Source organism: Eumetopias jubatus, unplaced genomic scaffold, assembly GCF_037043125.1.
Source record: "Eumetopias jubatus isolate StellerSeaLion01/CBP00866 unplaced genomic scaffold, mEumJub1_p1.0 scaffold_1, whole genome shotgun sequence".
Lineage (NCBI taxonomy): Eukaryota > Metazoa > Chordata > Mammalia > Carnivora > Otariidae > Eumetopias > Eumetopias jubatus.
The window spans coordinates 54,460,260-54,473,244 of NW_028274807.1; the positions used below are offsets into that span (position 1 = coordinate 54,460,260).

The following is a 12,985-nucleotide window of genomic DNA, read 5'->3' on the forward strand; positions in this document are numbered from 1 at the left end:
GGTGTTTGAGTTGAAGGAAAACATGTGAAATGGAAAGTAGCAAATCTATTCATGAATATTATTATATTTCTCTGATTCATCTTCCAAATAGAATTTTCTACCTGAATTGTACTTTAAAAGAGGTAAGAAGAAAGCTTGCCTGTTAGGTCACAATCTGCGATGCTTGCCAGTCTTTCATTTAAACAAAAATTCATTAGTATTATTGCTTCTGTTTATTCTCTTTACATAGTATTAGCCCATTAAGCTTTATCAACAATTCTATCATAGCACGAGCAGTTTTTCATACTCCTTCCTCTCATTTATTTGAACAAACTGAAATTTTGATCAATCTCTACATCACCTACTATTTAAGATTAAGAGGAAAAATTAGTTTGACATCTTATCCAAACTTCAAGGAAAAATGTTTTATATTTTAGAAGCAAAGCAAAATGTTTTAGTAAATCCCCATTATATGGAGAAAGTGGAGGTCAGCTATCCTTTCTGGCCTTCTTTTCCTGAGTTTCATATTCTCAAAGTGCTTGCCAAGAAGACCCTAAATTATCAGTGACTCTCCACCTTTACATAATCTCAGTGTCAAAGGCATGGTTGCTAATGTTCACTTTTCCAGGTGGCAATGGAAACATGAGAAAGCATTGAAAATATTCATATTAAATCGTAGATATTTTCTATGGAAAATCATATTCTCATGTTTATTCAGAATTGAGTATCCAGAAGCATCCACGGTTCCTTAGGCTCAGTGCTATGTTGTCTTATTGAGGATTTATTATACGCCAAGTTTGTTGCTCTCAGACTGTGAACTTAAGAATGTGTACACTTGGGCGCCTGGGTGGCTCAGTCATTTAAGTGTCTGCTTTTGGCTCAGGTCATGATCCTAGGGTTGTGGGACTGAGTCCCGCATCGGGCTCCCTGCTCAGCTGGAAGTTTGCTTCTCCCTCCCCCTCTGCCCCTCCCCTTTCTTGTGAGCTCTCTCTCCCTCTTCCTCTCTCTCTCTCTCTCTCTCTCGTTCTCTCATTCTCTCACTCCCTCTTGCTCTCACGCTCTCTCAAATAAAAATCTTAAAAAAAGAAAGAATGTGGATGCTTATTCATTTCTGGATCCACAACATCTAGTACAAACATGTAAAAATTAAACTAGGAAAGTAGCATACAAAGGGAGCAATTAATTCTGTTCACTGTGTGGTTGGGTATAAATGGGGTTGTTAGAGAATATATGCTTAAGGAGGTTGCACAAGGGCAGAAGTTTAAAAGAATAGTAGGGATTTCCAGGGAACATAGGCATTCCAGATTAAAAAACACAAAAGCACAGAGGAGTAAATATTGCCTGGATTTGTAGAAGTATAAGTGGTAGAGGGTGAAGCGAAAGTAGCAAGAGATAAGCCTAGAGAGGGAGGCAAAAACTAGGTGGAAGGCCTTGATCTTGCTAAGGAACTTGACCATGACTCCAGAGGTAGTATGGAGCCAAAGAAGGATTTTTGAAGTATCAGAGAGACCTGGAATTGCATTTTAGATAGGCTTGTTTGGCATCACTCTCTCTCAGGTCAAGTGTGAATTGCGTGAGCGTAGAGCTTAGGGAAAAAAATTCATGGTAGTCCACAGAGGTCAGCTACTGAACTGCAGAACAGGAAGGACAAGATGGAGCTGGATCTGGAGCGACAAGCTGAGAATATCCAGCAGAGTCCTTACTCTCATAGAGCTCAGTCCAGTGGAGGCTTACCTGTACACACTTGGAAATATACTTGTAATGGGCATGAAAAGAGACTTTGTGCAGAAAGTGATTAAGAAGCAGTTGAGACCATAGAGACTACTAGAGAGTAGACAGAGTGGCAAGAGGAGGGTCCTGGGGAATACCAGCATTTGAGGGGTCAACAGAAGAAGAACATTGAGTTTGAAAGCCTGGTAACTGGTAGCAACATTCTTGAGTGCTCACTGTCAGGCGTAGGAGTTAGAAACCAGTAATGTCACCTCACTAGCTAGCCCAGGCTTAGGCCTCCTTGAAGGTCTAAACTTAATCATAGGAAGTGTTAAAATGGTGGTGGCACAGCTTCTTTCAAGAAACGCATTTCCAAAGGTATTTCTCAAAGCATTGCTAAGTGTAACTTAGAAAATTCATTTGAAATTGTATTTTCATTGTTTCCTTTTCTATCCTCTTTTTAGATGACCTTCATAAAATGCAAAGTGAAAATTTTTCACTCTCATGTGAACTTACAAACAGTATTTTTTTACTGGATCAAGACTTCAAAGTCGCTTGGTCCAAAGTAGAAAAAGAAACCTCCTCCATCCTGGCTTATTTTCTGAGCTCCTCACGAAATACAACTATCTATGGACCCCGAGTATCCTGGAACAAAGAACGAATAAACCAGACTGACTTTTCCTTGACTTTGAAGGATCTTATTCTTTCAGACAGTGGGGAATACTTATGCAATATTTCTTCAAGCAAATATACTTTCCTCACCATCCAAGCACTGCATGTAGTAGGTGAGTTACAAGTGGGGTTGGATAATTGGTTTTGGCTATAGCAATAGAGATTATGAATATCAAACAGGGAAATTAGGTTGGCATTTAAAGAATAATTCTGATTAGTATTTCTGAAAATGTTATCTACAGGGATATTTTTGGTCAAGATGTAGTCAACCTCCTTCTTTCAAACACATAAGAGTCCTGCATTGAAGAAAAAATATTTCCATAAGATTTCCTTTTCATAGTTTCAAGGTTTCAGAAATGAAGGAGGAACCTACATGATTGGTGACTCTATAGCCTAAGCATCCTCAATTCCTGTTTACTGCTATGCCTAACACATGCTTTAGGGTCAGGGGAGTTGAGGCTTCAGGCACAGTAAGAAGCTGGAATTGGGACTCTGGTAGATGCTAGGGAAGCATGGTCTGTGAACTTAGTGGAAACAGTCACTAAGTGTACACTGATTCAGCTCATTTTTTACCTCTAGTGAGAGCTAATGGCCAAAACTCTTTAAAATATTTCTAGTCCACTCTCTATAGAGTCATGGCACATGTACCCATGAAGCTGATCTTCTAGGTGGGCTGGTTGATCCCCTTACCCTTAAACTATCAATTTGATATCATGGGACATAGTGGAAGCTCTCTATTAAAGATATTTGAGTCAGTAAAACATATATTTTAAAAGCATTTCTATTATTTTAGTTGTGAAAATTAGGAATAACAGATTTGGAGGTTCAGTGATTTTATGTAGTGAGATTTGGGGATAAGAACACAGAGTTGCCCTTAGGTCAAGTGGTCTTTGAATAGAAGCTTCTAGACACTGAGGGATGATATTCCCTTTGTGTAGAGCTGTCATTTTGAGAGTGCTGAAAACGGGTGCAATTGAAGCTCCAATTTTTCTCCCAAATAAGAATGTTGGTTTCATGTAAAATATAGATAAGCTTACATTCAAAATTTTTCAAATTTTGCCTCATGTTGGATTCATTTTGGAATGTAGGAAAAAAAAAAACAGGAAGATATGGTCTGAAGACCACATATGACCCAACTTTCTAACCAGAAATTTAATTTTTAGTTTACACAAAGCAAAGCATCAGGACTATTCTATCTCTCACAAAAGAAGCTTTTCAGAACCTCCCATTCCCAAGTAAACCCTGGCCTGTTGTGACTGGAGGAGGGTCTGCCCATACTCTCCCCCCAGAAAGAGGTGTATAGCAGGGGCAACAGAAAGAGGGCAGGGCATCAGAGAGGGTAAGCACTGCTAGTATCCTAGATAATCACTTATTTATTTATTTATTTATTTATTTATTTATTAATATGTTAATCACCATACATTACATCATTGGTTTTTGATGTAGTGTTCCATGATTCATTGTTTGTGTATAACACCCAGTGCTCCATGTAGTACGTGCCCTCTTTAATACCCATCACCAGGCTAACCCACCCCCTCCCCTCTAGAACCCTCAGTTTGTTTCTCAGAGCCCGTAGTCTCTCATGGTTTGTCTCCCCCTTCGATAATCTCTTTCAAAGAAATTTGGTTTTCTCTTCTGAATCATAATTTTCTACTTGTCTTACCCAGGAGATACCACAGCATTTGAAAAGCCCAGATTTGGGGGTAAGGGGAGTTATGATTCCTAGAGTCTAGATCTACTTAATAAAGGTTGCATGGAATTGAATGGAATTGAATAATTCTTGCTAAATTTTGCTGCTGAATCACTATGTGATGTTGAGCAAATCCATTTACAGTGGAGGAAGTGAGGGTGACAAAGTAAGAAAATGCTATACCTTGCAGGACTTTCTTCAGGAGGAAAAGTATGCATATGTTTTTTTTTTTCTTTTTAAGATTTTATTTATTTGTCAGAGAATGAGCACAAGCAGGGGGGACGGCAGGCAGAGGAGGAAGAGGGAGAAACAGACTCCCTGCTGAGCAAGGATCCTGATGCTGGGACTTGATCCCAGGACGCTGGGATCATGACCTAAGCCAAAAGCAGAAGCTTAACCAACTGAGCCACCCATGGGTCCTGGAAAACTATGCATATGAAAACACTTTCGAAAGTCAACATTTCTACTTAATTGCTCACACTTAATATGGGTATACAATTTCAGAATGACACAAATATGTGTAGAGATTAATGTTTTAGAGGTTGCAAAACATTATTTTATTCATAAAGAGTATGTTCATAAAAATGGACATCTGTTATATAAAAAAAAAATAGCTATAAACACTTTTTCCCCTTGAATTGGCCTGTGTGCTCTAATGCTTGCCCCTACTCTGTGGCAGAATGTAGATCACAAGATTAGCGGATTCTGACTTGAGTAATTCAAGGTCTCCAAGTTTCTGCCTTCTGGAGTCCTACTTCCTTTAATCCTAATTACAACAATTATAGTTCCAACAAAGATGCTGGAAAAAGCCCCGTTCCTCCAGTGATTCTGAGGAACATCAAGCAGCCTATTATCCTGGTGTTTGCCTGTCACCTCTCACTCAAGGCGCTGACTTCTCTACTCCACTGATGGCCTCTGCACTTACCCTGTTCCTCTTTGCCCCCTGTCTTCTCCATACGAGGGGTACGCTCCGCTCTCTCTTCATCCTCCAAGGAGAATGCTGGGCTGAGGTTATTCTGTAGTCATAACTATTCCTTTGTAACTGTGTGTTAACTCTTTACAATATAAAACAAGAGAAACTCACAATGCATAATAGACTCATTGCTTCTCAAGTTTGCAGCCTTTTTTCCCCCCAATACCCACTCCCTACCAAGCCCCAAACTGGTTAATATTCCAGCTTATGCAGGTTTCCCACAGTAGAGACATTGAGACTGGGAGGTATTTATGCTCATAAATGCAGAAGTAACTAGTTTTTAAAATCATAAATGTGTCCCTTGTTAATTTTTCTTCCAGCTTATAGACTTTTTGTTTTATTTAGAACAGAGTCAAAGCAGAACCACCTGGATAATTATTCTGTCTTTGGGTTTCCTGGCAATTTGCATATTCTGTATATTAAAAAGATACAACTGTTTCAGGAGAGGTAGGTATCTCATGGAGAATATGAGCTCTGTCCCCGGGTGTTCAGGTAGAGGTGTGTCAAGGATGACCTGCAGCTAACCCTACACGACTGTTGGGCATGTAAACAGGTCTGAATTTTCTGGACAGTCATTTGTAAAATTTATCAGAAATCCTTTAAAATGCTCCCACATTTCCAGCTAACTATACTTCTAACAAATTTATCCTGAATTAAATGTTCAAAGATGTAACAAGCCATATACAAGCACATGCATTGCAGCACACTGAAAAATTTAAATCTAGCACTAAAATAATACACAGAATTACCAAAATTATCTCGCATTGAAAAATAGCTCAAAAGAAATAAGCCCAAACTTTAAAAATGGGTGCTTTGGAAAGAGTTTGTCCCTATGGCTAGACTTGATTTAGTCCCTGCACTCTTTTTCTTTGAGCTTTGTCTTTGGTGCTACTGCTTTGTCTTTTATGGGCCAATTTATTTTAATCCTTGTTGCATTTTTAAAATACTTTTTCTAGATTTTCTGCAACAAACTTGGGTTACTTACAGGTAATTTAAAATGATACATTAAGATGCCATGGTCACAGGACTTCTTAGAAGACTTGACTTGTACTGACAGAATTAAATCTAAGAAAAACATAGATCTACTTATTTCCACATGTTATAGACCAGGAAACTGGAATCCAAGAAGTTAGGTGCATGAAACAGACTTATGTATACTACTTAAGGTGACCCAGGTGCTCTCTCTTATTCCATAATCTGAGAAACCTAAGAGTCCTGGGAAGTTGAGATAGATCCTATGTCCTTTCCTCTGACTGATAATCACCTTTTGCCCCTGACGAAGTTAGGGGATTTGGTCATAGCAGAAAACTTTACTGAAAGTAAGATATTAAGCGTGACAGTGAGCAAGAGTTTCACCAGTTTTACCCTGTGATTGTTTATACTAATAGGCAGGCTAGTCTTACTTATTACTGGTTCCTCCCGTCCCTTAGCTGGCCAGAAGTGGAAAAAGATGGGAAATCACAGGCAAGTCTAGTCTGTCCCCTCAAAGCAACCTCTGACCTCATATAATGATGCTTGTGACTAGATTCAGGTTCCCCAAAAATTATAGGACAGAGGGGGCCTACATACTGCTCCAGAATGACAGTTTAATTTCTATATTAGAAGTGTGCAAAAGTCAAGTCCCAACAGAAAATGCCTGGCACACTCACAACTGTACAAGGAGGAGCACAGAAGATAGTTCATTTCCTCAGAGCTGGGAGTAGCTGATTTGCTAGCAAATCTAAACTAGAAGGGACAAGGAGAGGGTGCAGTTCTCAAAACCCAGGAGGAGAGAGTCATGTAAAATCAAATGCCTTGTAGGGAGAGTGACTTTTACTTGAAGGACACAACCAGACCAAGGCAAAGAAGGAGCTGGAAGAATAAATGTGTGATTTTGCCCTTCCCTCTCCCTGCTCTCCACTCCAACTGCAAGCCAGAGGGAAGACCCAGCCTGTAGAAGGAATCTGTCCAAGTCAGCTTCCCGGGGCAGACAGCAGGCTGGGTTCTGATTCTGGAGGGTCAGTCAGGAGCTCTCAGCAAAAACAATGTCAGGGTACTGGCTACTTAAACAACCAATGTTCTAGAGCTCTGTAGTTAGATAGGCTGAAAATATATTTCAAGCTGTTACACTAAAGGCCCCCAAACCTTGCCTACCTCCAGGTCCTTGGTTGTAGTTCCATATGACCATGGTATGTGTTTTCTTTTTTAAATTCCTTTTTTAACTTTATTATGTTATGTTAGTCACCATACATTACATCATTAGTTTTTGATGTAGTGTTCCATGATTCATTGCTTGCATGTAACACCCAGTGCTCCATTCAATATGTGCCCTCTTTAATTCCCTTTTCTAGAACTGTTTTAAAATGCCCTTAGTCTAGGATAAGTATAAATTTTCTTAGATTTTAGCAAGGCACAAAAGGAAGGCCTTCCTTGGAAAACGGCATCATACCCCTTTTTTCCTTTGCCATTGATGGGCTTAATCACCACCTCCTTGGCTGTTATCTTCCATTGTTAACAGTTAGTATAACTCAGGCCAACTACCCTAAAGAGCCAGGAATTCCTGGCCTGGTTGGACAGCTTTTATCCCTGCTTTGGTACACCTGAATCAGCCATAAGAATTTATTGTTATTTGTAGCTAATGAGGTATTTCTACACTGAATGCATTTTTAAGGCTGTTTGTTGGAAGAAAGATATGAAAGGGGGAGTAACTGAGGTGAGTCTAATAACATAATTGTACTGAGGTACAAATAAAAGATTTTGAGTGTTTGCACTCAAGATTTTTTTCTAAGTTTCTCTTTTTTTTCCCTATAGAAAGGTCTTCTGTCCATACTGAGAGGGCCAACATGACTAATGCAGAAGAGAGCAAGGTAAAGCTTTTCCTTTATCAAACCATCTATAGCATAAGAATGCTACTATGAAAAAGTAATCAATTCAAATATCATCATGCAAGCCTTGGACATAGGGAAAAAAAGGGTGAGAGAGATCACAGGGTAACAGAACAGGAAAAAAAAATACAATTAGGGCTTTTTCCAATGTCTATAATTAAATAGGCTCTACTTAAATAAGCGGCTGCTCTTCTCATTTCCTATTGTTACTTGTGGAGAAGATTTCCAGAGGCACTATACATATGATGGTGCACCAATGTACTTGTTCTTCCAATGGAAGCATGGGACTGTATAGAAGTAGAAAGAAATACAAAGTGAGAAAACCAGATTACAGTTTCTGCCCAGATTCAGAAGGCTGGCCTTCCATACTTTTCCAACTACTTCTAGGCTTTTTGGGGACCGATGAATTCACTTACAAATTATAGTTTGATTGCAAATTCAGTTGTTTAAAATGGAGTTAAACTTTTTTGCTACATACCTTTTATTATGAGTTCCATTAATCAGAATATAAAAGCAAAGAATGGGGTAAACATGTTTTTTCTACTGGTTAAAAACTCAGGAACTAATCTAGAAGGGAAATTAAAATCAGAACTACTTATAACTGTCTCATGGATTTCTGATTACAGATGCAAACAATAGCTCTAAAGTTCCCCACTCCCAAAAACCAAAACAAAACACTATCATCATTAAATGCTTAAGATAAAAATGGTTATTCTGACATGAACCACAGCCATTTTAAGTCCATTTTTCTTGGTTCTAGGCTCTTTCGGAACACCCAGCTAGTACAGGAAATTAAGACAGGACTGTGTCAACACATGAAGAGCATTCTTAATATCCAGTGACTTCACTTCCCCTTTCTTCACTGCAAGTCCAGAGGTGGTTTGTCATGGCCTAATAATTCTACCGTTGGAAAGACTTGAAACCATTGTCTTTCCCACTATCACGTTTATTCTTCAAGTCCTAACCATCACTCTCTGACTCCCTACCTGCATCGAGATTATGAAGGCCTGGATGCCAATTCAAGCTTAGAAAAGAACTGTCTCATTCAGTGACATTCTTGCTGCAGTCCAGGGGGCCACACTGAGGTTCCCACCAAGATCTTGGAAGAAATGTATCACTAAGTGCTGATTCAAAATCTGATCAACTAATGATGAGTAAGAGAGCACCTAGAAGCAGAAATCACCTTAGTGAAAAGGTGAAAAACCAGGGCAATTGATATACTAAGGTATTGTACTCCAGTTTTATATGAATAGTTAATAATTAACTAGATTTAATATGGTGAGTCGTAGGGACTCCAAAGTGTAAAAATGTCAGTATCTCCAAGATTGCCTAGAGCAAAGGGCCCTATCAACTCATGAACTGACATCTCTGGGGGTTGGGTTATACCTTCCAACACCAGGTTTGCATAGCTGAGTGACATTAGCTATGAAGATAATTTGATTCACTCTTCTGACTCAGTTGTCATATTGTTAATCAGCCTTATAATAAATTTAGATTTCCACATAAATTTTTACACAGAGAGAGAATGGATAGCCCAGCTGACTTAATGATCTCTTCCCTTTATTTTAATCAGTTTATAAGAAAGTCTAACCAGGATTTTAGTGACTTAAGTTTTGACCCTGTAGTTTATAGGAGAAAACCAACCCTGAATTGTGTGTTAATGCTATCTGGTCTGATTTTCTCTAAGTATTTGCTACAATCTTGTGACAGGTATTCATCGTGAACTGTGAAGTATTGACATCATTATAAAGAAAAACTTTAATTGTGAGGATAAAATGCTCAGAACCTCTATACTCTTCTTACAAAATGGAAAGACCAAAGTCAACAAATTGAGGATGGTAGACAAGAATGAACCTGGGTCCTTCAATGCTATTGAGCCTCTGAATTAATCATAGAGCCACCTGTATGAGTCAAGGTTGGGGTCAGAGAGGCAGAGTGCTGGGAATGACAGAGAACAGGGACTTATTATATGGAATCAACATTATATATTTCTGGGCACTCATGAAGGAGTCTGTGTCAGGCTGTCCCCTCTGCATCTGGGGCTGGGCCTGAAGTAGCTGGAAGTCAGCTATGCCAGGAAGGAGAGCTGGATACGGAGTGAGGATGAAAATGAAAAATGAACAGTTGCTCCTTCACTTCTCCCTCGTCAAATCTGGTGAAAATTTCTCTTGTGACCAACTCTAATCCAGAACCACACAGAGAAATCCAGGAAATGTTCCTTCTGCTTCGCTACAGTGGCACAATACAAAGCCAGCATCCCACCTATCACTCAGCTCTCTTGTGTGAGAAGCTGCACCAACATGTAGCCTACCTAGGTATAGATTGGGAGGATTTAGTCTACAAATTATTTTTTTAAGATTTTATTTATTTGACACAGAGAGAAAGAGACAGAGAGGGAACACAACTGGGGGAGTGGGAGCAGGAGAGGGAGAAGCAGGCTCCCTGCTGTGCAGGCTCCATCCCAGGACCCTGGGATCATGACCTGAGCTGAAGGTAGACACTTAATGACTGAGCCACCCAGGTGCCCCCAATCTACAAAATCTAAGTGCCTTTGACCGTATGTACATCACAGTGCTAAGAGGAAAGTTTATCAACCCCTACCATTAGTGGCTAAAAACATAGAGTCATGAATTATGTTACTATGTTATAAGTAAAATTCATTAACTTTGCTTATAACAATTTACCAACATACCCCAGGCCTCATGGCCTATGTCTTCCATAAATATTACTTATTAAGAGGCAATATGGACAAAAGAACAGCTATTCATTTTCTTAACTTCAGAATTTAAACGGTTCTTATTTAATCTTTTATGTAAAATATTTACTTGTATTTGAGGATCTGAAAAATCCCCATTAACCTTGGAAGCAAAGATACTGTATTACATTTTCTAATCACCTTGTTTAAACTGCTTTCCATACCACATAAACATTTTTTAAACGCTTGTTTCAAAAGCAACATGTTTTTAAATGCAACATGGTTTTTTTAATGCTTGTTTCTAATGCAACTTAAGTTTTCAGCCATTAAATGGTACCATCCTTGTACTTGTCCAGCCCCTATCCTTCATAAGCAAAGAACTTCTTATTCTTCATGAGCCTGAAAAACAGAATATGAGTGTGCTCTGTGAGATTCCTGTGACTTTCATCAGTGGCACACACACCCAGAACGAAGCCCAGTCCTTTCCAGAGTAAGCAGGCCTTAGCCAACTCCTCATTAGCTTCAAAGGGATGCAGGGAATTGAGGCAATTATGTACATTACAGAAAGCAGATACAGGTAATTCATCTGAAGGACATGCTTGGGCACTCTCAATTTTCTGCCCGCCTAGGCTTTCCGGTGAAGGCAGTGCCCTCTACAAAAGACCCCACAAGGGAAAGACTGTGGCCACATCACCAATTGGTTCCACAGTCCAGACAGACATCCAATTCTATCAGAAAACCTTTTCTCTTGGTTTATGACAGTTGAGAGATTTTTCAGGCTTTCCTTCTGAGAATAGGAAACAATTAGTCATTGCACTGCCAAGGATGGTTTTCCTAGTCATCTTGGGCCTCTCAGAAGCAATTTCTGCTTCACTCATTTTATTCTTTGTTGGAAATAACTGTGACAAAGTCGAATACATTACATATGTTTTGCAGCCCTTTTGACCTCCTCCAGCTGAGTGCAAGAGTAACACATGTGAGGCATTTCCCTAAACAAAACCATTATATGGAGTTGATGGGCAGGCCCTGCCTCTAAGACCCCAAATCCAATGCCACGACCCTTTTCAAATTGAGGGCAGAGTTCAAACCACTTAACTGGACCTCTGCTTGTGGGCCTTATCCCTGAGACAATCTTCAGGCAGCAACAAGAAATCTCTGGAGTGTGCCAATGACTCATGCTTCTCATATTTAGATCTAAATATATTCGATATAACCAACTTTTAGATTCTCCTTCAAAAGAGATTATTTTGACCTCCTTCCAGGTAGTATGTATTATGGACAACCCTATCTACTTATCTTGCAGAGTTATTAGTAACTCATTTATGATAAGAGGACCAGGTATGTACCAAGTTTTTAAAAATGAAATGGTACCTATCTGTGCTAGGCACCGTGTTTATAGGCATTCCATAAAGGGCAGTGAATGGCGCATTATCCTATGCCCTTTAATTCATTTCTCCTAAAGCCAGACCTCATTAAAAAACCCGGTGTTTGTGGGAAATCTCAGTAAGAAAGCTGGGGCTTCTTATTTTGTATAACCCCCAGGTTCATATGTTGAAATCTCAATCTCCACAGTGATGGCGTAAGGATGTGGGGCCTTTAAGTCATGAGGATGGAGCTCTTGTGCATAGGATTAGTGCCTTCTATAAAAATCCCCAGAGAACTTCTTCCCTCTCCCCACCCCTTTTCCTATGTAAGGACACATAGAGAAAAGGGCTGTCTATGAGGAAATGACCCTCACCAGACACTGAATCTGCCAGCACCATGATCCTGGACTGTCCAGCCTCCAGAACTGTGAGAAACGTTTGTTATTTATAAGCCACCCAGTCTCTGGCATTCTGTTATAGCAGCCTGAATAGACACTGACTCTGACAAGCCTACAGTTCGCTGGCCTTGGTCATGCTGCCACTTTGCTAGAAAAGTTAGGGTGGCAGCCCCTACCCTGGGATCTGAATTGTAGTGTCAAAAACCACAGATAGGGGGAAATAACCCTTTCCCCTTGTTTTAGGACAGAATGAGGGATAAAGCAGAAAACTAGAGAAGACAAGTACATTTATTCTCCACTGCCTCAACTTTAAACCTCACCACCCAGGTCTCCATACTGATCCAGTATAAAGTCAGGCACTTATCTACATAGAAAGACTTAACTCAGTTTCAAGCAGATCCATCTGTGCTTTTAAAATTATCTTTGCTTTCTGGACTCCTGACTGTTCTACACAAATGAATCTAGGACCTGGAACTCGGAGCCGGCAAGTTCAGTTGGAATTAAACATTTGAGAAGTATAAATACAATGTACATTCCACTCAAATGCTTAGCACTGCATATTACATGGACAAAGAAAATTTAGTAAATATGGGAGGACCTTAGCAGAACCTACTTTTTGTTTTTTCTCTTCAAAGTCTTT

At 39.6% G+C, this 12,985-nt stretch overlaps 2 protein-coding genes across 2 annotated transcripts in view; one reads left to right on the forward strand and one right to left on the reverse strand.

Annotated features, from left to right (window-relative positions):
- Positions 1-9,637, forward strand: part of HHLA2 (HHLA2 member of B7 family) — a 44,213-nt gene extending 34,576 nt beyond the window's left edge. Inside the window, exons 5-7 of the mRNA XM_028110548.1 lie at positions 2,154-2,474; positions 7,815-7,870; positions 9,599-9,637. Of these exons, the coding sequence (XP_027966349.1) occupies positions 2,154-2,474; positions 7,815-7,870; positions 9,599-9,637 (416 nt within the window). The remainder of the gene's footprint in view (positions 1-2,153; positions 2,475-7,814; positions 7,871-9,598) is intronic.
- A 1,305-nt stretch (positions 9,638-10,942) lies between these two features.
- Positions 10,943-12,985, reverse strand: part of MYH15 (myosin heavy chain 15) — a 148,120-nt gene continuing 146,077 nt past the window's right edge. Inside the window, 1 exon segment of the mRNA XM_028110549.2 lies at positions 10,943-11,236. Coding sequence (XP_027966350.2) covers positions 10,943-11,236 — 294 coding nt within the window.